This window comes from Schistocerca nitens, chromosome 9 (assembly GCF_023898315.1).
Source record: "Schistocerca nitens isolate TAMUIC-IGC-003100 chromosome 9, iqSchNite1.1, whole genome shotgun sequence".
NCBI classification, from domain to species: Eukaryota; Metazoa; Arthropoda; class Insecta; order Orthoptera; family Acrididae; genus Schistocerca; species Schistocerca nitens.
The window spans coordinates 268,119,357-268,146,732 of record NC_064622.1 but is presented as its reverse complement, the minus strand read 5'-3'; the positions used below and the strand labels follow the sequence as shown (position 1 = coordinate 268,146,732).

Sequence of the window (27,376 nt, the reverse complement as noted above, 5' to 3'; positions counted from 1 at the left end):
TCCCGGATCGAGTTCTTGCCCTTTATTGCTATTGTCTTGTTCTTTCCAGAGACAAGATGGTTAGAATTGAGGAATAAGCTGCAGTCAATGACACACAAAATAGCTGTGGCATTTTTCCTGCCGGCCACTATGTAAGGAATAAGAACTCTTTAATGTGTCTTTGGTTAGGGTACTGACCTCAGATGCATGCATTCCTCCTCCGGCGGAAGGATCCACCAGAATGTCTTGCTTGCGGTATACAGGCACACCTGTATACCACAATTTAACTGAATGCATTTTATAACAAGATATGCTTACTAGCTAACTTTTCCTCTATTTTAGGAGACAATGAATTGAATTTGGTTTGTGTATTAAGATTCTGTGTGATGTCCAACCTTCTAAATAGTTTCTTAGGCAGAGGATTTTACAATGTTTCCAGTGTGATTGTTTCATCTTTTATTTTCCTGTTGATCAACTAGACATGGTTCCCTGTTTCAGTATTTTAGCAGTCGTACACTTATAGTTTGTAAATTTTAACCATAAAATGACTTGAGACAAAGGTCTTTTGGTCATCTGTGTGAAAGTACGAGTGCTACAGTAAAAATGTCGCAGAGTGGCTGATAATCACATTTTATAGTTTATCTTTGGATGCATACTTTTCACAAAAAAAGAAAATAAATAGATAAAAACAATCACATTCACCTTCAATTAGCTTAGTAAGGACAATGATTACCTTGCTGTTGAGTGCCCCATACATACCACCATCACTGGTTCAAACCCACTGATAATGTGTTCATGATCTGGACCAAGAGTGAGGCACTCTATCTGCATTACTCCGTAACCTCAATACCCAACCCATTCGCTTTACTTGGTTCTCCTCAACCTAACAGGTCAACTTCCGCAATGCTGACCTCCACCTATTGGATGGCTCAATTAGAACCTCCATCCACATTCAATCTACCAACCAACGATACCACCATTTTGACAGCTGCCACCCCTTCCACTCCAGGAAGTCCCTTTCATACAGCCTGACCACATCTGTAGTGATAAGAAGTCCCTCAAAATATGCCAAGGGCATCACTGAGTGACAGTCACAGATTGGCATCACTGAGTGACAGTCACAGATTACCCACTCCTTGTCTCCCCAGTCATCTACCGTACCCTACATATGCACTACTGACAACAGAGAAGTGCCCACCTCTTGACACTACTTCCTAACTGCAATAAAATCTCTCCACCAAGTCATGCCCTGAAATGAAAAATATCATCACAACCCCTCCTAAGTCACCCACTCAATACACAATATCCTTGTCCATCATCATTCCACCCCTGCTCCTAACTCCTTGCCCCATGCCTCATATCCCTCTAAAAGAAAACCTAGATCCAAAATTTGTCACATATGTCCTCCAACTACCGGCTACTCTAGTCTTTTCACAGCATTTCCTACTCCATCGAAGGCAGGGCCAAAGCTGAAAGCAGCCACGTGGTCTACCAACTTACCTGCAATCACTGTACGGCATTATACATGGGCTTTATCACTAAGACGTTTGCTGTCTGCACGAACGACCATCGCCAAAACTGTGGCCAAAAGACAGCTGGACCATACAGTTGCCAAGCATGCCATACAACGTGGTGAGCTTGACTCTAAAAACTGGTTCACAGCCTGTCGTCATCTGGACTCTTACCACCAATGCCAGGTTTTCTGAACTATGTATATGGAAACTCCCAGAAAATTATCTTTTGATCCTGAAACCTCCTGGCCACAACCTGTCTCTGTTCCTTTCCCTATTCCCACGCAGCCTCTCACACACACCTCCTATCCCACCAGTGCACTGCATTGTGCCTTTTGCCTTCTCTGCTACTCCTCCCACCCCAAGCACTGCACCATTGTGCTGCATCTTGCAGCCCACCATCCTGTGTCCCCACCCTCTTACATCCATGTGTTCTCCAATAGGCAACACTATATCTTACTCCGCATCTACCCAGTACCACTCCCCGCCACAAGCCTAGTGCACATGAAATGAAAACTATTGGAAATATAAATACCGGCCACAAAAGGCCTGAACTGTATGAATAGTAAACTTTTCAACTTGACTTAGTATACTATGTAATTGTGCCCTGTATCGATCACACTCAGTTAAGGCACCATTCATTCCTAATATGAAGCTGTATCAATATTTAATTCTTTTAATTTATGGTAATGTCCATTACAGAAAGGAAGTTCTGTACAGGCAAGACTTGATATTGGATGTACACTCAAAGGGTACGTTGAATCTTGAGTGACTGTCATTAACTTGGATCATGAATGGGGTCTGAGAACGTGATGCTGTTAGGTAGACTAAAGTTGAACAGCCCATTGATGACAATGTCAAAAAATGAACGCAAATTAACACTGGCAATGAGAGGAATGATACAGGAAACTGCATTTAAGAGAACATAAATATGGATAACAGGATGGGGATTTGAAAACTCTTACAAGAGGAGGTCCCCAGCAGTGGGATCGATGTCTTGAAACCATCTATACAATTATGTGGGTTAAGATACCAGGTATCACGCGCACTGCAGCTATTCACCCTGGTGGGCGCTCATTTGCAAGTAATGACAAAAATCGTCGGAATTTTGTGTGATGCTCAATAGTGTTAAAATTATCATTTGCAGTAGTTTGGTTATGTGGTGTAGTGGATAGGACAGTAGCTGTACATGCAGAAGGTTGAGAGTTTGAATCTGGTCAGGTCCAGATTTTTGTAAAATTTTAAATCTTTAACGAAATGGCTCTGATAATCATTTTTTAAAATCTCTGTTCATGTGTTTTAATCAATTTCAATTTAATTTCTTTTGTTTTATCAACATTTCCTCGTCCACATTATTGCATTCATTATATCTACTTCTCATTTTGTTTGAAATTCGTTATAATTGTAAACCCTTCTTTCATTTAAATCTTTGTCTGTGCTATATTATTCATAGTGTAACAGCAATTTAGCTTATGTTTTAAACGTTTGTATGATCATTACCGTGCACAAAAATTGAACATCTGGTAATGAATGGCATTTCACACACCACTGCACAGTCAATATAAAAGAATTATTTGGTCTCATGTTTTTTAACTGATGGATCAGAATTTTCAAATAATTGAATATTATAACAGATAAATATAATTAAATTCTTATTCAAAAAAATTCCAACTGGAAAAAGAATGATATAAGAAAAAATGAAACAAATGAGAAAAGTTCAGATGATGATTAAAATAGTATGACAAAGGAATAGAAATAAAAAATACATTTAAACCAATTAAATGAATAAAAAAATAGTGGTAAAAGTTGTTTGGATAAAGATTTAAAATTTAAAAAGTCCATAGTACCTGACGAGATTCAAACCAACAATCTCTTGCATGTGAAGTTATCATCCTATCCATTACACCACTAAATCAGACTATGTAATTCGACTTGTTTAACTTTATCAAGCACCGTGCAGAACTCTGAAATTTTTCTCGGCAATTTCTTGCGAACAAGAGCCCATCAGGGTGAATGGCTGCTGGGTGCAATACCTGGGATCTTAACCTACATCACCATTTGGTTTAAAAAAGTCAATCCCACTGCTGGGGACATCTCCTTGTCAGTCCAGCATCTTACGCTATGCTCAGTGAATGCACTAACACTGACACTAGACAGACTCCTACTGGTATTCAAGAGGCTGGCCTAATCTGCAATCATTTTTAAAAATATACAAGCACTGCAGTTAGCAGGTTGGGTGAACAAATAAGATTATAGTAGCTAGAAATTCATATAGAAACTTTATTTTAACTTTTACACTGTGATATTTCTCACTGATGGCAATTAAAAGTATTAAAATTTATTTTAAAAAATACACAAGACACTTACAAAATTATCCTTACTGAATTCTGATTTAAATACAATGATATTATTTGATAACAGGTACTGTTGGTCAACACTTATAATACTGTACAATAAAAATGGAATTATTACGGACAATTAACAGATAGTCCAACACAAAAGTTCATGACAAACACCTCAAATTGCTGTCTAAAGTGGCAGTGCTGGTCTCAATATTCCCTGTACATCCTTATAGTGCTCACTGTCAGGCACAACCAATGCAAATGCAGCTCTCTTCGGTGCTGCTGAAACTAAAATTTTTATCAATACTTTAATAAACTGTAACAAATACTGTCGCAAAACAAGAAGGATGAAAGAGTAACAGCACACCTACATCACATGGTTCATCTGGCTCCAGATGATACATCCTGTAAAGGCCCTGATCTACATAAAGATCACCAATGACTTTAACGGCTGAATAAGATAATCTCAAAGGCGGCAAAGGAGAAAATCTTTTCTCCTGATGGTGGAAATGGTATCACTAGTATCGGCATAATGTGGAAGAGAGAGGCTGTCAACCTGGACTGAGGCTGAATATTTACTGGCATGATCAGGACGATTAGAATGGCAATAAAACTGCGATGCAGAAGGCAACAGGATAACACCACATTATATCCTAAGTAAAGAGAACAATTTTTACAGTAGTGATCATGCAGCTCAAAAGCCAGGATCCAGCATGGGTACAAGTGTGGTGCTCCATGTTGAGATCCAATGAAAGCATCATTGTACAAAAACAGGGACAAAACCATGAACATGGAATATAAGGACATGCTAAAAGCAGAAAAATTACAAAAACACAAAACTATCATGAGCAATAACAGCACTGACATCTTAGAACTATGTGAAAGCAGATGAAAAGGGCAACAACAGTGACTTAATGACACACACACACACACACACACACACACACACACACACACACACATTGTGCTGGCTGGACACACAATGCCAGGATTGTATTTTAGTAGGTGGGAGAGAGGGGGTGGGGGGATGGGTGTTGTATGTAGTGGGGTGTTAGGGAAAAGAGGGGCAGCAGACAGGAAGAAGAGTTGGGCTTGGTAGTGACTGGGAGCAAGGCAGCAGGTTTGCTGGCTAGAAATGGAGGAAGGAGAGGTGGCAGCTGCATGGGCTAGGCTGGGATACACGAATCCCACTGGTGGACAGTGGCGCACGATGTAGGTGACATGGCAGAATTGATGAGGAAGGGAGTGACAGGGCAGAGGAAGTGAAAACTGATAGGTAGAGATTACCCACAAGGGTAAGAAAAGCGAGGAATGTGTTGTGAGTATTGCTCAACATTCGGATAGTTCAGAAAAGCAGGGCCATCTGCTACTGAAGATGGCACTGGTTGTACAGCAGCCAATAAACTCTCAACATATTGTACCACTGGGTGGCCAACTTTGTTTTTGGCCACAATTACATGGCGGCCATTCCTTCCAGAGGACAACTGGTTGGTTGCATACCAAAATTAAGAGCAGTGCAGTGATTGCAATAGAGATTGTATATGGCAAGACTGCAGGGTGATTGTCTGTCATTGTACGCGGAAAGGAGGGACATCATACCTAAGATCCTGCCCAATTCACCAGCAGTTCCTATCACTGGCTTATCTTTTTCTCCCAGAGACAGGGCCACCTGTGAAAGCAGCCATATCATATACCAACTCTGCTGTAATCATTACGCAACTTTTTTCCAACAAGCTAGCTATCCCCCAGAATCAGTGGCCATCGCCAAATTGTGACCAAAAACAAAGTTGACCACCCAGTGACACAACATGCAGATGGGCATAACATGTTCAATTTCAACATCTGCTTCACAACTAAGGTCTCTGAATCCTTCCCTCCACCACCAGCTTTTCTCAACTATGCAGATGGGAGTTACCTCTACAACACATTCTTCACCCCACTGGTTCCAGAACCACATATCAGATGCCTCACCCATGCATCTGCAACCCCTTCTTCCCTTATTCCTAGCCACCAAATCTGCTGCCTCCCTCACAAGCTGCTAGCTACCCATACAAACCCCCCCCCCCTGCCTTCCCCTTCATCCCACCCTACTCACCCCACATAGCACCCTAGTCCACCTGCCAAAATTATCTGTTTGGCCTAAGCCACAGTCACCATGGCAACGTCTGTGCAGAGACTTTGCAGGACCTTTTTGGAACACCTGATTGATTGTGGTTGACTCATATAGCAAGTTTCCTTTTGTTGTGCTAATGAACTCGACAATGTCACAAAGCACAATTCAGGTTTTGTCCTCTATTTTTTGCCTCGAAGGTTTACCTGAAGTCATAGTGTCGGACAACAGCCCTCAGTTCACATCAAATGAATTTGAAACATTATGTGAACGCAGTGGCATACAGCATCTAACTAGTGCACCGTTCCATCCACAGCCAAACGTAAAGCGGAACATTTTGTCAGAACCTTCAAGCAACACATGGCCAAACTTCGCTCTGCAAACACCGGGATCAAGCACTGCAACTATTTCTCACCTCCATGAGATGGACCATCGCCGGCGGAATTGCTTCACAGCGACCACCATAGGGCACTGCTTCACCCTCCTCGGCATCCAGCACTGGAGTAAGGCCACAAGTATTGCTTCTTGCCACATGATATTGTCTTTTACAGAGTTTTTAGTGGCAGAAGACGGTGTGCGGGGACGAGATCGTCTGTCGACTTGGCAGTTGCATGTATCTTATTTCAGGTCCAGATGGCATGCAGCACCACCATCAAAATCAACTTCACCTCTGTCATGAGCACGATGATCTTTCAGTGTCTCTTCCCCCAGATTCACAGATCCAGAGGACAGTGCAGCCACAGCAGCCGCCAGAGGGTGTCATCAAGACACCGTGGGACGACCCCATGGAGATGGAGCCTTCGCCTCCTCTTGTCCTACCGATGCAGCTGGACCCGCAAACACCACAGCTGTCGCCACCTTCATCTATTTCATGGCATCAGGATGTGGACGCGTACCCTTCTGGTCGTTTCCCGGGGCATGTTTGCGCCAGAGCAAAGGCCGTAAGGTGGGATACAACTGGAAGCTTGACGTCCCCTGCTGCCACAGCTTCCGATCCAGCAATGCGCCCACACTCCTGCTGCCCCCAGTGTAGTCGCACTCCCTGCACGACGACGGTCCGTCGTTTTGAGGGGTAGGGGGGAATGTTTCAACATAACGACAAGTGCCGGCAGAAAGATGAAGAACGCATGGGCAGAGAAGGCTGAGAGACGATGTCAGCCAATAGTACGCTGACTAGCACCACATTACGACAGGAGGAGCCTCTACCCAAAGACAATATAAGTGCCGCTCCTGCCAGCCTCGGCCAGACAGTAGGAGATGGGCACTAGCAGATCCGGACTAGGAACCACGCGCTAGAAGAGAGGCCCTAGAAAAGCCGTTGTATGGAAATTGTACATAGCGAAGGACATTGATTATTTGCATGTTGCCATTTGCTTGTGACCCAAAGTTAAGTATTGTCAATCTACTTTATTGTAATAAAACCATTACTGTGATTTGCTTGAATTATTGTACAGCTATCCACGAAAGAAGCATCCTTCAGGAACCCTATAAGAGACGAATTGGCAGGACATGACAGATTCCCCGTTCATCTCTGTTCCCCTTGTATACTTTTCTTACCATTCATGTACATGCAACACTACCAGGCAGCATTCAGTCTCATCATGTTGTTTGTTGTTATGATCTTCAGTCCAAAAACTGATTTGAAGCAGCTCTCCATGCTAGTCTATCTTCTGCAAACTTCTTCATCTCTGCATAAGTACCACAACCCACATTCATTTGAAGCTGCTTGCAATACTCAACCTCTGGTATCTCTCTACAATTTTTACCCTCCGCACTTCCTTCCATTAGCAAATTGACAACTTATGATGCCTCAGGATGTGTTGTATAAAATGATACCTTCTTTTAATAAAATTGTACCACAAATCCCTTTTATCCCCAATTCAATTCATTTGACAAATCCCCCTTTTTCAGAAATGCTTTTCTTTTTATTGGCACTGTACATTTTGTATCATCCCTACTTTGACCATCATCTGTTATTTTCCTGCCCAAATAGCACAACTTGTCTACTACTTTTAGTGTTCCTTCCTATAATCTAATCCCACCAGTATCAGCTGATTTAATTCAGCTACATTCTATTAACCATGTTTTACTTTTGTTGATGTTCAATTTATAATATCTTTCCATGGCACTATCTATCTAAGTCAACTGCTCTTCCAAATGCTTTGCTGTTCATGATAGAATTTTTATTTCTCCCCCTGAACTTTAATTTTCTTGCCAAATTTGTCCTCTGTTTCCTTCACAACTTGCTCCATATCCACATAAAATAACATTGGGGATAGGCTACAATCCCACCTCACTCTCTTCTAAACTACAGCTTCTCTATCATGTCCTTTGTCTCTTATAATTGCAGTCTGGTTTCTGTACAATTTGTGAATAACCTTTTGATCCCTGTTTTTGTCCCTCCTACCTTCAAAATTGTGAAGCATGTATTCCAATCAACATTTTCAAAAGTTTTCTTTTAAATCCAGAAATACAGTAAACATAGGTTTGCCTTCTTCAATTTATCTTCCAAGATAAGTTGTAGGAACAGAACTGCAAAGTGTGTTTCTACATTTCTCTGCAATCAAACTAATCTTCCCCGAGATGGCATCTACTAGTTTTTCCATTCTGCAGCAAACAATTGTGACAATATTTTGCAATCATGACACACTGAACTTATGGTTCGATTTTTTTAACATGTGTCAATACCGGTCTTCTTTGGAATTGAAGCTACTACACGCTTCCAGAAATCTGAGGGTATTTCACCTTTCTCATGTATTTTGCACAGCAGGTGGAATAATTTTTGTCATGGCTAGCTCTCTCAATAATGCTGGGGAAATGCTGTCAATTCAAGGGATCTTTTTCCCCTTAGGACCTTTAGTGTTATGCTGAATTCTTCTTACAATATCATATCTCCCATCTCATCTTCGCCCATTTCTTCCTCTCTTTTTATAGCATAGTCTTCCAGTTTGTTTCCCCTTACACATCTCCTCCATATATCATTTCATCAATTAAATTCAATCTGTCCTGTGTTATCCAAGGATTCTGTACCAGGTCCTCTCTTTTTACCTATCTGATCATCTATAATCTTCAATTTGTCATCTCCCAAAGCTACCCAATCATCATTTACTGTATTTCCTTCTCCTATTTCAGTCAAACATTGTCTAATGCTCCCTCTGAAACTGTCAATAATCTCTGGTCCTTCCACCTTATCCGGTGCTTCCTCAGTTTCCTACATTTTTGCAATTCCTCAATTTTTGACTTATAATCAGTGTCCCGGTCTGCCACTAGAAATGTCTTAGAGTTTGAAAACCGATTTTAAAATTTCTGCATCACCGTACGTAATCATCTGAAATCTTCCATCTTCTCCACAATACAGCACTCTTTCAATTATGATTAAAATAAGCTTTGCGCTAAAATCTAACAGGTGGCTTTCTCCTTCATTACTTTCTCCCAGTCCGTGCTCTACTATTTTTCCTTCTCTTTCTTTTCCTACCACCAGATCCTAGTCAAGCACCACAATTAAATTTTCACCTCTCTTAACTATCTGTATAATTTCTTTTACCTCAGCATACAATCTTTCAATTTTTCTGAATAATTTCTTTTACCTCATCATACAGTCTTTCAATTTCTTCATCATCTGCAGTGCTAGTTGGCATGTAAACTGATACTACTGTGGCCGATATTGGCTTTGTGTTTATCTTGTACTGTAATGCTTTCACTAAGGTGTTCACAGTACTTTATCCATGTTCACATTTTCTTATTCATTATTAGGCCCTATTTGGTTTCATTTTAACAACCCTGCTCTGACCTGGCCAGAAGAAAATTGAAAACTATTTCTATTGAGGTTGAGTTTAGACTTGTATTGTGGTTGAGTTTAGACTTGTCCTGTGCACCTATGCGACACATTCTCTGACCACCCACGAAGGTTCAGAAGTGCTCTGAGCACTTTGCTGTGAATGTTGCGGCCAATGTGAGCATTAGTCAATTATTTAGTAAAATTTTATTCCATTTCTTGCGAGCTGTCATCGCTGATGGTGGATAGTGACAAATTCTACATAAGCAAGCGAGATACATAATATGCAGGATATACGCTTTCTTCAAGCGCAAAGCACCTTTACGTGCATACCACAACTGTCGCTTGGACCCGGCAACATATTCAAAAATAGATAAAGGAATGGAGAAGAATGAGTAGCCATCTGTCTGGGAGCTATGTGTGGATGACACAGTCTGTAATGCTCTGTTCGAAAAGGCAGGCACAGAGTTCAGCTTATTATCTATATTTCTCACATCCATGTCATTAACCCATTGACTGAAACAAGCTAAATTTTTAAATAGTGACATTTATAATAATGCTGCATGAGGGTGCTTCAGTGGCGAGTAAGACTGACTGACTGGTGAGTATTTACAGCTGAAAGTTTGTGTCAGACAAACTACTGATCTCTAAAATAATTATGAATGTTGAGTAATAAATGTTACCTATTAGTTATTAAAAGTTATTTCAGAGCAAACACCAACAATACATGGATTTCCTTAATATACTCAGGAAGTGAGAAACGGTTGAATATCCAACTGACAACAAAGCTATTGGAAATGGAGGGCAAACTTGGTTTGTACAGGAATGGTAAAGGAAGTTAACTGTGTCCTCATAAATGAACCATACTGGCATCTATCTTAAGTAACTTAGGGAAACCAAGGAAAACAAAAACCATGACGGTTGGACAGGATAATGATGAAACACTGCTAAGTTCATTAAATTACCAAATAAGGAGGTTTCTGGCTACTATAAATACGAGGGCAGTTCAATAAGTAATGCAACACATTTTTTTTCTCGGCCAATTTTGGTTGAAAAAAACGGAAATTTCTTGTGGAATATTTTCAAACATTCCCGCTTCGTCTCGTATAGTTTCATTGACTTCCGACAGGTGGCAGAGCTGTACGGAGCTGTTAAAATGGCGTCTGTAACGGATGTGCGTTGCAAACAACGGGCAGTGATTGAGTTTCTTTTGGCGGAAAACCAGGGCATCTCAGATATTCATAGGCGCTTGCAGAATGTCTACGGTGATCTGGCAGTGGACAAAAGCACGGTGAGTCGTTGGGCAAAGCGTGTGTCATCATCGCCGCAAGGTCAAGTAAGACTGTCTGATCTCCCGCGTGCGGGCCGGCCGTGCACAGCTGTGACTCCTGCAATGGCGGAGCGTGCAAACACACTCGTTCGAGATGATCGACGGATCACCATCAAACAACTCAGTGCTCAACTTGACATCTCTGTTGGTAGTGCTGTCACAATTGTTCACCAGTTGGGATATTCAAAGGTTTGTTCCCGCTGGGTCCCTCGTTGTCTAACCGAACACCATAAAGAGCAAAGGAGAACCATCTGTGCGGAATTGCTTGCTCGTCATGTGGCTGAGGGTGACAATTTCTTGTCAAAGATTGTTACAGGCGATGAAACATGGGTTCATCACTTCGAACCTGAAACAAAACGGCAATCAATGGAGTGGCGCCACACCCACTCCCCTACCAAGAAAAAGTTTAAAGCCATACCCTCAGCCGGTAAAGTCATGGTTACAGTCTTCTGGGACGCTGAAGGGGTTATTCTGTTCGATGTCCTTCCCCATGGTCAAACGATCAACTCTGAAGTGTATTGTGCTACTCTTCAGAAATTGAAGAAACGACTTCAGCGTGTTCGTAGGCACAAAAATCTGAACGAACTTCTCCTTCTTCATGACAACGCAAGACCTCACACAAGTCTTCGCACCCGAGAGGAGCTCACAAAACTTCAGTGGACTATTCTTCCTCGTGCACCCTACAGCCCCGATCTCGCACCGTCGGATTTCTATATGTTTGGCCCAATGAAGGACGCAATCCGTGGGAGGCACTACGCGGATGATGAAGAAGTTATTGATGCAGTACGACGTTGGCTCCGACATCGACCAGTGGAATGGTACCGTGCAGGCATACAGGCCCTCATTTCAAGGTGGCGTAAGGCCGTAGCATTGAATGGAGATTACGTTGAAAAATAGTGTTGTGTAGCTAAAAGATTGGGGAATAACCTGGTGTATTTCAATGCTGAATAAAACAACCCCTGTTTCAGAAAAAAAATGTGTTGCATTACTTATTGAACTGCCCTCGTATATACAAACACCCACACACCAATGAGTGACATGTGTTATGTCCCTTGTCTAAACCTTACATTACATTGCTATTTAGTTCAAGTTTTGATGAGAATTTCAGTGAATACTATGCGAAAATTTACTCACTCTGGTAATGAGCAACAGCGGCAATACACTTCACAGCACTTTATGCAACTGCTACCACATAAATCACAGACCATCTTGTCACAGAATGAACATTTATCAGGACTATTATCCACAGGTTGTCTGCATGACTGGCAAGTGTTTATGACAACAGGCTGAAAACAAAAGAAGAAAAAACGTTTCATAAATGAGTGAAACCTTATAAAATCAAGTACAAAAGCCTCAGAACAACAAATATAGATGAGTACTTTGACAGTCTTGGGTTAATCGAGCCTATCAACACCAAATATCATCTCTGATTTGCGACATCATGATGATGTGGCAAGTGACATCATGTTTGTGCTAATAGTGATATAACAGAAAACCAACAATATTTATTTTGCTTCTATATCATTTTTTGGAACTGAGGTTGTGGTTGTGACATTTGCCTGCTTTATTTCTTCGTTGACAGTCCTTGGTGTTGACGTACTGCATTGTTATACTAGCTGAAAAATGGGGTGTTGGAAGTTCAAAACTGATGTAGCCAACAGTTTCACAATTGCCTTTCACAGTTCTTTACTTTCACTGTTCACAACCCCCCCCCCCCCCCTCCCTCCCAATATTACACAGTTATATGGCCAGTTCACTACTGGTAAACATTGACAAGCCTCATTAATAGGTTGCAGGCAAACATCAGCATACTGCTACAAGAGGTTTTGCAGTTGAACATCTATGGGCAGTAAAAAACCTACTTCATTGTCGTTGTTTTAATACACGGTCTATTTGTGTTACACTTATTCCACTGTTAAGCTGAGGCATTGTTGTTAATTTAAGCAATACATAACTCCCATCTGATAATCGGCCATGGACTGGCTGTCTCGGGACCAAAAATCAGTTCTTTATATATCCTCACGAAAATTGGCACCTGAAATTATATGTTGTTCGATGTTTAAGTTACAGAAATTACAATTAAAACACAATCCATTCAATTAAATAATACATCAAAAAATCCTTCTTTCTAACATTTTCTTCTACCACAAAGGTTAGGTCGAATTATTTGTTTAAAAAATGAAATTAACAGATATAGTTATACAAACCATACTTTTGACAAATCTGGTAATTACTTGGAATTAAATTAAGGGCTGGGTTTGCTAATACGTTTTCGAATATAGCCAAATAAATACTTTAAGAATCCTAGTAGTTCTTCATCCACAGGTTTATAATTAGTACAGAATATGTATTTGTTTATAAGTCAACAATAGAATCTATGTCACGAAACAATTACTGATTTCACCCTATAACAAAGGTGTTAGCTAGGAATGGACAAAATAAATTAGGAAATCACAAAATTACACCTGGTACTATATTTCTTAGACTAAGGACTAACCTTTCTCTTTTATGGAAATGCAGATTATACTCACACGCGTTAATGGTAATTAGGCAAAAATGAAAATAAAATGAATTTAAGGAGGCAGATGGCAAAACAAGAGAGGAAGTAAAGAGATCCCAGCTTGCTTCATCACACGGTGGCATACCAATCTGTATTGTAGCCCCCAAGGACTAAGTTAGATTGGAAAGTGATAAACCGGCTGTGAGCTGGCAAAGCCAACTAATGTGAGGATATGAGAATAACTGTTAATCTTATTGGGAACACACATTAAACACATATTGTATTTCAAAACTTGATTTTCGTACACCATTTTGATAATGTCATGGGATCAAAGAAGACTAGTTATACCAGCAGGATGAATATTTCCTAACCTTTAGCACAGCATACTGTACAGATTACATGAACTATTTAACTCTACAGTTTTCAGAACAATGAATAAATCTGTGGCTCTTACAGTAAATTTTGGAGAATCTGAGATGCTGATACAAACCCCATCTGCATTTGGAGAAATACATTAGTATTCTGCATATACCGGTTCCCAATGTTACTGAATGCATGCAGGACAAATATAAATAACTCAAGAAATCATGTAAATCATTAGCATGTTGCCACGTTTCTCACTGAGAAAGTGTACAATAATTGTAAATTTAACTTGTTCCACATCGTAACAAGAGGTCAGAAATATGATCAATGGAACACACAAATCAATAACTCCCATATTAAACAGAACATACTACATCAATAAGTAAATAATAAATGAATGCATTGAGCAGTAATATTATAAACCAAATGCTGAGAACAGAGCATGCATTTTAATGTGCGTGTTTTATGGAGTATTGTTTAGCAGTGTTCACCTTGAGGTGACAGGAGGAGAATGGAGGGGAGGGATTCTAAATTGTGTGTTGAGATTCAGTTTCTGATAGCTAATGAGATTATAGCAGGATGTCTCCTGTAGTGGTGAATACAAGCTGACTTCTCATGTTCAAAGTCAACCAGAATCTTAGGCTCTACTACATATGTGAATGTCAAATGATAGAGCAAACTTGTTCCAGAGAGATGCCCTTCCGTCTACAGCTAATAGGTTGGCTCTTAATTACAAAAAACTGCCCATCCAGATTCCCACCAATTGTGTTCTGATTGACAATCACTCTTTTAAAATGATGGCACAATTAGGGAAGCACAAGAAGGTCCTGTGGAAGGCGTATCTACAACTTCTTGCAAGAGACAAATGAAGCTATCTTTAAACTGGTTTACCTTGACAATTTCATTCTTTGATTTCATGGGGCAATATTGTGGGGCAATTCAACCTGCAGACAGAACATTTTTAGGCCAAAAGGGAGTCTTTTGGATTTTACCTACTGTTAATTTACAAAGTTAATACAGATCTCTGTGAAATTTTATGGGTACAAACAATTGTCATCCCCAACGCGAGTCCAGTGTGCTAACCATTGCACCATCTCACCTGGTCATTGGAAAAAGTGAAATATTTAATGTAAAAAAAAAAAAAACTTAACATACTAGACACTAGAGTGTGATTAAACTGAATCTTTGGAGAAAAACGCAACATACAAATACACACAGACACATAGTAAATAATTTTACACTGAGTTTTTGTTTCCTGCTTTCACCGCATCTTGGTACTTCTGTTATTGATGTATGCTGCATAACTCTGGATGCAAGTAAACAGAAAGTAATGGAAAATGAAACGATCAGATGTCAGCCTAACCTAGACCTCTGGTTACATTGCAGATCAGTCTGACACCTCAACCAAGATTTGACATTCACATTTGTAGGCTTCACCAACTCTCAAACAAATCATCGCTTTCCAGCCTAACCTAGGCCTTGGGCTATGACAAAGATTAGTGTGTCACCACAATGTAAATTTCACATATGGAAAAAAAAGTAACATTTCATTACAGACTGTGCTAAAATGCTGTTTAAAAGAAACTCCTGTGTTCTTGGAGTCTTTCGAGGTAACATGTTTCAGTAAAATCTTCTCAATTTACAAGCCATATCAATTTGAATAAAACACTCATGCTTTCAGGACCCATCTCCACCAACATCATCAACTGCCAGTATTCTGCTTATATGAGGTCTGCTCAAAAAACAAAACTTTGTCCACAAAATTTTTCTTTGCTTACCTTTTACTTATTGTACATGGTCTCATTTGAAGTACTCTTCTTCACAACTGATACACCGCTCCCAATGCCGCTTCCACTTCCAAAGCCATCTTGGTATGCCTATTGCTGGATAGTGCAAAGCACCTTCTGCAAATTTTCTTTTATCTCATCTATCTTTGAAAATCTTTGTTCTTTCAACTGGGTTTTCACCTTTCAAAATAAAAAAAACTATGCGGGGGCCAGGTCTGGAGAGTGAGGAGGATTAGACACCACAGTGATTTCGTTTTTTGGGCAATAGACATGCACCAACGGGGACGAATGTGCGAGTCCTTTATCGTGATGAAACAGTCATGAATTGTCTCACCATATTTCAATCTAGATCCTTCTCACATTTTCTCATAGGCATTGCAACACATCCAGATAGTACTATCGATTAACAGTTTGTACCTGTAGCACGAATTCATGATGAACTAACCCTTCAATGTCAAACAAAACTATTAATACGGCTTTGACATTTGACCTGACCTGGCGAGCTTCTTTTGGTCTTGGAGAACTTTTTTTTAACCCACTGAGAATACTGGAACTTGGTCTCAACACCATAACAGTAGACTCACATCTTATCACTAGTTATGATTTTCTTAAAGAACATCCCATTCTCATCTGTGTGATGGAAAATATCTTCATAGATTGCAAGGCGAAGGTCTTCTAGTCTTGACTCATGAGCTGTGGGACAAACTTGTGGCAACATGATGCATTCCAAGATGCTGTGTCAGGACTTCATGACCTGATCCAACTGAAATGTTACATTCTTCTGCAACCTCTTGGACAGTCAGTCTTCCATTCAAACACAGAATTTCGTTGATGGGCCTGCCATGAATGTCATCGACAGACACCAGGGTGTCCTGAACAAGGGACATCTTTAACTGCTGTCTGGCCATTTTTAAACTGTGTGAACCATTCATAACACTGAGTACAGATTAAACACTCATCACCATAGGCTTCCAGCACCATTTGGTATTTCTCTGAGAAGGTTTTCTTGAGGATCATGCAAAATGTAATACAGACGCATTGCTCTTCTAATTCTGCCATCTCGAAACTCACAAACTGTGTGATACCATGTTCTACTCAATACAGCACTGGACAATATCTAACAGACATACAACAATGAAACTTCTGGCAGTTACACATTAAACACAGGTGTGCGCAGGGATCTAACCGCATTTCCCTCCAACACATCACTGGTGCAAAATTGTGAATGTCCCATAAGGTTTTGAACAGACCTTGTACAGATGCAGTGGAAGTGTCTGAAACCTTCCAGAGAGGGCCCTAGTGATGAATGTGTGGAAGGCAAGTTGGACAGCCCACAGCAGCTCCATCCCATTGAGGGACCGAATGATGTCTGGTGGTGTGAAGAGCTGGCACTACACTTGAATCTGCCGCTGTTGCCTCCCTACATATATCAAGCCTCCATCTTTGCTTTCGCGCGATGTACAAAACCCACCCCCATTTCAAGTTACTACTACAGCAGAAATAGAATGGTAATGTGCTCCGATCCATTCAAGAGCATTCACTACCAATATTGGTACTGATTCATAATAGATTTAATAGAGGGAAACATTCCACGTGGGAAAAATATATCTAAAAACAAAGATGATGTGACTTACCAAACGAAAGCGCTGGCGCGTCGATACACACACAAACAAACACAAACATACACACAAAATTCAAGCTTTCGCAACAAACTGTTGCCTCGTCAGGAAAGGGGGAAGGAGAGGGAAAGACGAAAGGATGTGGGTTTTAAGGGAGAGGGTAAGGAGTCATTCCAATCCCGGGAGCGGAAAGACTTACCTTAGGGGGAAAAAAGGACGGGTATACACTCGCGCGCACACACACACACACACATATCCATCCACACATATACAGACACAAGCAGACATATTTAAAGACAAAGAGTTTGGGCAGAGATGTCAGTCGAGGCGGAAGTGCAGAGGCAAAGATGTTGTTGAATGACAGGTGAGGTATGAGTGGCGGCAACTTGAAATTAGCGGAGATTGAGACCTGGTGGATAACGGGAAGAGAGGATATATTGAAGAGCAAGTTCCCATCTCCGGAGTTCGGATAGGTTGGTGTTAGTGGGAAGTATCCAGATAACCCGGACGGTGTAACACTGTGCCAAGATGTGCTGGCCGTGCACCAAGGCATGTTTAGCCACAGGGTGATCCTCATTACCAACAAACACTGTCTGCCTGTGTCCATTCATGCGAATGGACAGTTTGTTGCTGGTCATTCCCACATAGAATGCGCCACAGTGTAGGCAGGTCAGTTGGTAGATCACGTGGGTGCTTTCACACGTGGCTCTGCCTTTGATCATGTACACCTTCCGGGTTACAGGACTGGAGTAGGTGGTGGTGGGAGGGTGCATGGGACAGGTTTTACACCGGGGGCGGTTACAAGGGTAGGATATGTGTGTGTGTGCGCGCGAGTGTATACCCGTCCTTTTTTCCCCCTAAGGTAAGTCTTTCCGCTCCCGGGATTGGAATGACTCCTTACCCTCTGCCTTAAAACCCAAATCCTTTCGTCTTTCCCTCTCCTTCCCTCTTTCCTGACGAGGCAACCGTTGGTTGCGAAAGCTAGAATTTTGTGTGTATGTTTGTGTGTCTATCGACGTGCCAGCGCTTTCGTTTGGTAAGTCACATCATCTTTGTTTTTAGATATATTTTTTCCCACGTGGAATGTTTCCTTCTAATATATATATATATATATATATATATATATATATATATATATATATATATATATATATATATATATAAAGAAAGATGATGAGACTTACCAAACAAAAGCGCTGGCAGGTCGATAGACACACAAACAAACACAAATATACACACAAAATTCAAGCTTTCGCAACAAACTGTTGCCTCATCAGGAAAGAGGGAAGGAGAGGGAAAGACGAAAGGATGTGGGTTTTAAGGGAGAGGGTAAGGAGTCATTCCAATCCCGGGAGCGGAAAGACTTACCTTAGGGGGAAAAAAGGACAGGTATACACTCGCACACACACACATATCCATCCACACATACAGATATGTGTGGATGGATATGTGTGTGTGTGCGAGTGTATACCTGTCCTTTTTTCCCCCTAAGGTAAGTCTTTCCGCTCCCGGGATTGGAATGACTCCTTACCCTCTCCCTTAAAACCCACATCCTTTCGTCTTTCCCTCTCCTTCCCTCTTTCCTGATGAGGCAACAGTTTGTTGCGAAAGCTTGAATTTTGTGTGTATATTTGTGTTTGTTTGTGTGTCTATCGACCTGCCAGCGCTTTTGTTTGGTAAGTCTCATCATCTTTCTTTTTAGATATATTTTTTCCTCGTGGAATGTTTCCCTCTGTTATATATATATATATATATATATATATATATATATATATATATATATATATATATATATATATATACGGTTGAAATGAACCCTTGTAACCGCCCCCGGTGTAAAACCTGTCCCATGCACCCTCCCACCACCACCTACTCCAGTCCTGTAACCCGGAAGGTGTACACGATCAAAGGCAGAGCCATGTGTGAAAGCACCCACGTGATCTACCAACTGACCTGCCTACACTGTGACGCATTCTATGTGGGAATGACCAGCAACAAACTGTCCATTCGCATGAATGGACACAGGCAGACAGTGTTTGTTGGTAATGAGGATCACCCTGTGGCTAAACATGCCTTGGTGCACGGCCAGCACATCTTGGCACAGTGTTACACCGTCCGGGTTATCTGGATACTTCCCACTAACACCAACCTATCCGAACTCCGGAGATGGGAACTTGCTCTTCAATATATCCTCTCTTCCCGTTATCCACAAGGCCTCAATCTCCGCTAATTTCAAGTTGTCGCCACTCATACCTCACCTGTCATTCAACAACATCTTTGCCTCTGCACTTCTGCCTCGACTGACATCTCTGCCCAAACTCTTTGTCTTTAAATATGTCTGCTTGTGTCTGTATATGTGTGGATGGATATGTGTGTGTGTGTGTGCGCGCGAGTGTATACCCGTCCTTTTTTCCCCCTAAGGTAAGTCTTTCCGCTCCCGGGATTGGAATGACTCCTTACCCTCTCCCTTAAAACCCACATCCTTTCGTCTTTCCCTCTCCTTCCCCTCTTTCCTGATGAGGCAACAGTTTGTTGCGAAAGCTTGAATTTTGTGTGTATGTTTGTGTTTGTTTGTGTGTCTGTCGACCTGCCAGCACTTTCATTTGGTAAGTCACATCATCTTTGTTTTTAGATATATTTTTCCTACGTGGAATTTTTCCCTCTATTATATATATATATATATATATATATATATATATATATATATATATATAACTATTACTTACTGATCACTGTTATCAATATTAATTCCTATTTTTATACTGAGACATAACTTTGTAATCAATCAAACCAGAGAGAGAGAGAGAGAGAGAGAGAGAGAGAGAGAGAGAGAGAGAGAGAGAGAAGGTCTGCAGGAAGCAATAAATAAATTAAAAGCCTGCCTGGGGGGCAGGCATAAATGTATACCTCAGGTCTCTGATAAAATTGTCACTGTTTATTCTAATTTCAGTCACTTCCTTTGTAACAAAATCCCAATATGATAATGTTTGAGTCAAAACTACTGTCTTTCCAAATTCGTTCAATGTTTCTTTGGTTCCGTTTCAAGAACAGAACCAAAACTTTATGACAAACTTCACTTATTTAGTTAGTTAATTAGATTTGTGTTCCAAGGATCATTTTGCACAATAGAACAAAATGATGTGAAACGACTCATTTTACATTCACATTGTAAATTAATTTGTACATATGGTTATGGGCTGAACATTTCTAAGTTTTTTTCCCCTTAATGAAAAAGGATACTGTACACAGATGTGAGTTAGCAGTTCCTACCCACCACCTTCTACACACATTACGACAATATATATTCTTCAACGGAATAGAAGGGGTTTGTCAAAGAGAAACTTTCTCAGTTTTCAAATTTTACTTTGCTGTCTGTCAGACATTTTATATCACTCGGTAAGTGACCAAAAGTTTTTGTTGCAGCATTGTGCATCAGTTTTTGTGCTAAAGACAACCTTAGTATGCAGTAATGAATGACATTGTTCCTTCTGGTATTTTAATTATGTACATCCCTGTCCTTTCAAACAGTAGTGGTTTATTTACAACAAACTTCATGAGGGAATAAATATACTGTGAAGCAGTAATCAGAATGCCCAAGTCCTTAAACAGATGTCTATATGATGATCATGGGTGAGCACCACACAATTCTCACAGCAATGAAGACTGACTTTCTTTCTTGAGGATGAGTTACCCCAGAACATTATTCCAAATGACTTTACTGAATGAAAATATGCAAAATATGTAAAATTACTGCTTTGTCTCTCCCCAAGATTTGCAATGATTTTTGTTTACCAGTTCTTCTGTTTCTGTATGTATGCTTGGAGTGGTTACAATACTAGTGTCGTCTGCAAAAACAACTAATTATGCTTGTTGTAGGGCAGAGCTACCTGTGAAACTAGTCATGTGACCTCCAAGCTAAGCTCCAACCACTGTGCTGAATTCTATGTGGGCATGACAACCAACAAGCTGTCTGCCCACATGAATGACCACCAACAAACTGTGGCCAAGGAACAGCGGGACATTTCAATAATTGCTTCACAGCCTGTGCCACTTGGATACTTCCCACCAAAACTAGCTTTCTGAACTGCACATATGGGAACTCTCCCTGCAATACATCCTATGTTCCAGTAACCCTCCTGGCATCAACCTTTGTTAGTCACTGTCCTTACCCTTCTAACACCTTCCCTGTTCCCATTGTAGCACTACACAGCCCTCTATTCCGTCAATGCACCCTCAGTCTTTTTACTTATCTCCTTTTGCACTACCCCCCCCCCCCCCCCCAACTCTGCCTGACCTCCCAACTGCACCTAGCTGCCCTACCCTCTCTCCATCTCATCCCTGTACACTCCCACAAGCAGCACTTTATTGTCCCCCATCCCTACCCTGCCATCTGTCTCCCTTCCCGCCCCAGCCTCCTCCTTACCCCCCACTACCCAATTGGTTCTCTCAACATGCACTGCTGCTTGCAGTCTGGCTTCAACAGCCAGAGACTGAAATCATGTGTGCGAAATACATTTGCATGAGTGTGTGTATGTTGTCTTTTTTTTTTTTTTTTTTTTTTTTTTTTTTTTTTTTTTTTTTTGACAAAGTCCTTGTTGGCCGAAACCTCACATTGTGCCTGTCTGCAACTCAGCATCTCTGCTATACGGTGAGTAACAACTATCCCTTCCATAATATTGTTGATTGTTGTGTTTCTTATACAGAGGATTGTTTACATATATGAAGAACAATAGTGGACTTAAGTCTGTATCTTGGGGAACCAGTTGTCAGAATTATTTCCCCAGACTGTTGTTGTTGTCTTCAGTCCTGAGACTGGTTTGATGCAGCTCTCCATGCTACTCTATCCTGTGCAAGCTTCTTCATCTCCCAGTACTTACTGCAACCTACATCCTTCTGAATCTGCTTAGTGTATTCATCTCTTGGTCTCCCTCTACGATTTTTACCCTCCACGCTGCCCTCCAATGCTAAATTTGTGATCCCTTGATGCCTCAGAACATGTCCTACCAACCGGTCCCTTCTTCTTGTCAAGTTGTGCCACAAACTCCTCTTCTCCCCAATTCTATTCAATACCTCCTCATTAGTTATGTGATCTACCCATCTAATCTGCAGCATTCTTCTGCAGCACCACATTTCGAAAGCTTCTATTCTCTTCTTGTCCAAACTATTTATTGTTCATGTTTCACTTCCATACGTGGCAACACCCCATACAAATACTTTCAGAAACGCCTTCCTGACACTTAAATCTATACTCGATGTTAACAAATTTCTCTTCTTCAGAAACGCTTTTCCTTGCCATTGCCAGTCTACATTTAATATCCTCTCTACTTCGACCATCATCAGTTGTTTTGCTCCCCAAATAGCAAAACTCCTTTACTACTTTAAGTGTCTCATTTCCTAATCTAATTCCCACAGCATCACCCGACTTAATTCGACTACATTCCATTATCCTCGTTTTGCTTTTGTTGATGTTCATCTTATATCCTCCTTTCAAGACACTGTCCATTCCGTTCAACTGCTCTTCCAAGTCCTTTGCTGTCTCTGACAGAATTACAATGTCATCAGTGAACCTCAACGTTTTTATTTCTTCTCCATGGGCTTCAATACCTACTCCGAATTTTTCTTTTGTTTCCTTTACTACTTGCTCAATATACAGATTGAATAACATCAGGGAGAGGCTACAACCCTGTCTCACTCCCTTCCCAACCGCTGCTTCCCTTTCATGCCCCTCGACTCTTATAACTGCCATCTGCTTTCTGTACAAATTGTAAATAGCCTTTTGCTCCCTGTATTTTACCCCTGCCACCTTTAGAATTTGAAAGAAAGTATTCCAGTCAACATTGTCAAAAGCTTTCTCTAAGTCTACAAATGCTAGAAATGTAGGTTTGCCTTTCCTTAATCTATTTTCTAAGATAAGTCGTAGGGTCAGTATTGCCTCACGTGTTCCAACATTTCTGCGGAATCCAAACTGATCTTCGCCGAGGTCGGCTCCTACCAGTTTTTCCATTTTGGCCACTATACTGGTTGAATTACTAAGGACAACTTTCTGCATTCTTTTGATCAGATGTGACATTATCCATTGGTTGGTTATACCATCAACCCCATAAAAGTTCAATTTATCTACAAGAATACTGTGATTCACAAGTGAAATGGATTAGACAGGTTGCACAAAATACCAACTGGCCCAATTTTATTCTTTAATGCTTTTAAAATTAGGTGGGTGAACATGTAAATGGCATTCTCAGTAGAGCAACCCTTCTGAAACACAAACTGTGATTTGCTAAGGTTATTATTGTTGCTAATATTGTTGTTTGTTTTGTTTTAGAGGACAAAAATGAGGGTCATATGCGTCCATGTCAGAACCGTAGAACATGAAGGGGGAGGAAAAAAAAGAAAAGAAGAGGTAAAAGCAACTACACATTAAGCCCAATGAACTGAAGGAAAGACAGTTGAAAACAGGTACTTGGAGAAAGGTTCATAAAATACGCCACAGAGAAACAGAGGTCCTGAACTAAAGATTAAATGTCCTTCACCATATTGCTACAACAGATAAAAAGTAAAACGCGGTCTACTGCCCACGCGTTATATGCTAAAAAGACCGATAACTCAGACAGTAAACATAAATTGGAACATAAGTGCTTAAAAAAAGGGTATTCCGTCAGGAAATGGTGAACCGTCAAAGGTTGGGAACAATGAACACAAATTGATGGGGGAGCACCATGTAACAAACGGCGATGGCTAAAAAGACAATGCCCAACATGCAACCTAGCTAAAATGATGTCCTCATGGCGAGGGGACCGAGAGGAGGTTGTCCAAGCCGATGGGAGAGGTTAAATTTCCCGGAGCTCATTCCCATGAAGGGAGGACTAGGGTAATGCCAAAGTGACAACACCTGCAGGCAGACGGCCACACAGAGATCATTGGAGGGAATGGAAGAAATAGCAGGCCAAGGTACCAGGACTGCAGCCTTAGCAGTAGCATCAGCAGCCTCGTTTCCCATCAGACCGATGTGACCAGGAACCCACATACACATCACAGTGGCTCCATCAAGAGTGAGCAAGTGACAGCTTTCCTGGGCCTGTTGCACTAAGGGATGGCTGATGTACAGCACACAGAGGCTCTGAAGGGCATTGAGAGAGTTGGAGCAGATGACGCAATTAAAATGCCTGTGTCTCTGGATGTACTGCATGGCCTGATACAGCGTAAAGCCTGCTGTAAATACTGAGCAGTGTTCTGCAAGCAGATACCGAAAACCACCAGTGCCAATGACAAAGGCACATCCGACACCATGGTCAGTCCGAGAGCCATCAGGGTACTCATAGATACTATCGCGAAGTTCCATGCGAAGGTCATTAAACTATGGCAATAGAGTCACAGCAGTATGACAATGGTAGTTCAGCAGCTTCTGCATACAGACTCTCAACCAAGCTAGTGTTCACGGCACCAGTGGCCAAACAGATGCCACGATGGTAGATTGTATTGAGACAGTATAAGATGGACATATGTGCAGATGCATGAATGATACACCCGTAGTATAGTTTTTGAACGAACAAGGGACCACTATAAATGGAGTAGGGCTGTCCAATCCACTCCCCAGGAAGAACCGCTGAGGACACATAGGACATTCAGGGACCACGTACAGTGGGCGGCCAGGTAAGTCACATGGGAGGTTCAAGAAAGTTTCTTATCAAGCATGAGCTCCAGGAATTTTGTAGTTTCAACGAATGGAAGAGCAACAGGCCAAAGACAAAGACGGTGTAAGAAACCAATTACACTGCCAGAAATTCATACGAATGGTTTTGTCAGTGGAAAAGCGAAAGCCACTGTTGATACTCCATCAGTAAAGATGATCGAGACATCGCTGAAGATGCTGCTCAATGAGACAAGTCCATGGAGAACTGCAATAGATGGCAACATCGTCAACAAAATGGGAGCCAGAGATGCCTGATGGGAGGCAGGTCATAATAGAGTTAATGGCGATAGCAAAGAGGACGACGCTCAGGTCGGAACCTTGAGGCACACCGTTTTCCTGGATAAAGGTGTCCGACAAGGCAGAACCCACACATACGTTGAAAATGCGGTCTTTTAAAAATTCCTGAAGGAAATGAGGCAAGTGGCCAAAGAAGCCCCACATGTAGAGAGATGGGATTGCACGTATGAAGGAGAAAGTGCTTGCCTGCAAGAGAGGTTCTGCAACATCTGAATGTGAACATCATCCGGCCCTGGGGCAGAGGATCAGAATGAGGTGAGAGCATGATTTAGCCCCCTCATAGTAAAGGCGGCATTATAACACACACAATTCTGAGAAGATGAGGGTACTGCCCAAGCCTCTTCCACTCGTTTCTGACAGAGGAAGGCAGGATGATAGTGTGAGGAGCTCAAAATCTCCGCAAAATGGCAGCGTAAGGTGTTGGCGATAGCAATAAGGTCCCTATGATCATGTGCTAATGTTAGGCTGGAAATTGGGGACTGGACCTCGGTCCCAGAGAGTCGTCTGAAGCTGTTCCATGTGATGGAAGATGTAGTGGAACTGTTAAAAGAACTAGTAAATGAAATCCAGCTAGCATTTTTGCTATCCCGAAGAACGTGACGACAATGTGCATGCTACTGTTTATAACGAATGCAGTTTGCCATTGTAGAATGACGGTTAAAAATGTGGAGAGCAAGTCTCCGCACACGAATTGCGCGTTGCAGCATGCTTCATTCCACCAAGGGACTGGAACACTGTGCAGTAAAGAGGAAGTGCGAGGAATGGAATGTTCTGTGGTGGTAAGGATAATGTTTGTAAGGTATTCTACCTGGTCATCGCAGCTGGAGAAATGTTGTTCATCGAAGGTCACCAGGGAGGTCGTCAAAGGTCACCAGGGAGGAGTAAAGCCTCCAGTCCACCTTACAAAGCTGTCATTTCGGTGTGCACATAGATGAGGTAGGAGTCAGCAAACAGACAGCACACGGGAAATTGTCACTAGAGTATGTGTCGCAGAGAATGGACCACTCGAGACAATGGGCAAGTTGGACAATGCAGAAGGATAGGTCCAAATGGGAATGGAGTATGTGGAGTCAGAAAGGAACATGGGTGCTCCTGTGTAAAGGCAGAGGAGGTTAGTCAGTTGAGAAGGTCAGCCAAGAGGGCACCTCTCTGATGGGTTCTGGGAGAACCCCAAAGGGATGGTGTGCATTAAAATCACCGAGCAGCAGAGAATGGCGAAGGAGCTGCACAATAAGCTGGAGGAAGTCTGCCCTGGTGACACTGAAGGACAGAGGGATGTAAATGGTACAAAGGGGAAATGTCAAGTGAGAAAGGATAATGCCGACTGCAACAATTTGAAGACAGGTAGTCAGGGAGATTGGTTGAGTACGAACATCATCACGGATGAGCAGCATGACTCCCGCATGAGGAGTAGTGCCGTCCTCAGGGGGAAGATCAAAATGGACTGGGAAGAAATGCAAGAGCTCAAAGCAGTCATGAGGACGCAATTTTGTTTCCTGGAGGCAGATAATAAGTGGACGCTGCGATTCTAAGAGCAGACATAAGTCCTCTTTGTTGGATCAAAGGCGACAACCTTTCCATTGGAGGAGGAAAGAGGAGGAGGGAAAAAATGAAGGAGTGTCACCTCAGTGCCTACCGAGTTCCATCCATCGAAGACTCACTGCTACAGGGCCGCAGAGGCTGGAGGATCCTGCTCAATGAGATCTACAGAGGCATTGGCACTCTCCTTCTGTCGGTCTGTGGAGTCCAGGGCAGAAAAACGGTTGGTGATGTGCATTGGCAACACAGAGGTAGTCCGGGCAAGGATCTCTGAGTCAGCGAAGGAGAAAACAATTTGCCTTTGTTGACTTCTTGGAGCCTTTCTGGTTGGCAGAGGAAGACTCTGATGTTTGTTGGCTGGAGGGACTTAGAATGTCTTCACGGGAGTTATTTCTACTGTCCTTTCCACCCTTCCACCCTGCTAGTTGTGTAGCCCGTGAGGCGAAAGTTTGGTGGCTTGTTGCACAGCTGGAGGAGGAGATGGGGATGCTACCAATGATGCTGGGCGATTTTACAACTGTGGTGCTGAATTTC

The 27,376-nt window shown here is 41.7% G+C and overlaps 1 protein-coding gene across 1 annotated transcript in view; it reads right to left on the bottom strand.

Moving 5' to 3' along the window:
- Positions 1 to 3,791: 3,791 nt before the first annotated feature.
- The window catches only part of LOC126202908 (apoptosis regulatory protein Siva-like), a 32,554-nt gene continuing 8,969 nt past the window's right edge, over positions 3,792 to 27,376 (bottom strand). Inside the window, exons 4-5 of the mRNA XM_049936988.1 lie at positions 12,182 to 12,333; positions 3,792 to 4,120 (exon numbers count right to left, since the gene is read on the bottom strand). Coding sequence (XP_049792945.1) covers positions 4,075 to 4,120; positions 12,182 to 12,333 — 198 coding nt within the window. The 3' untranslated portion in view covers positions 3,792 to 4,074. The remainder of the gene's footprint in view (positions 4,121 to 12,181; positions 12,334 to 27,376) is intronic.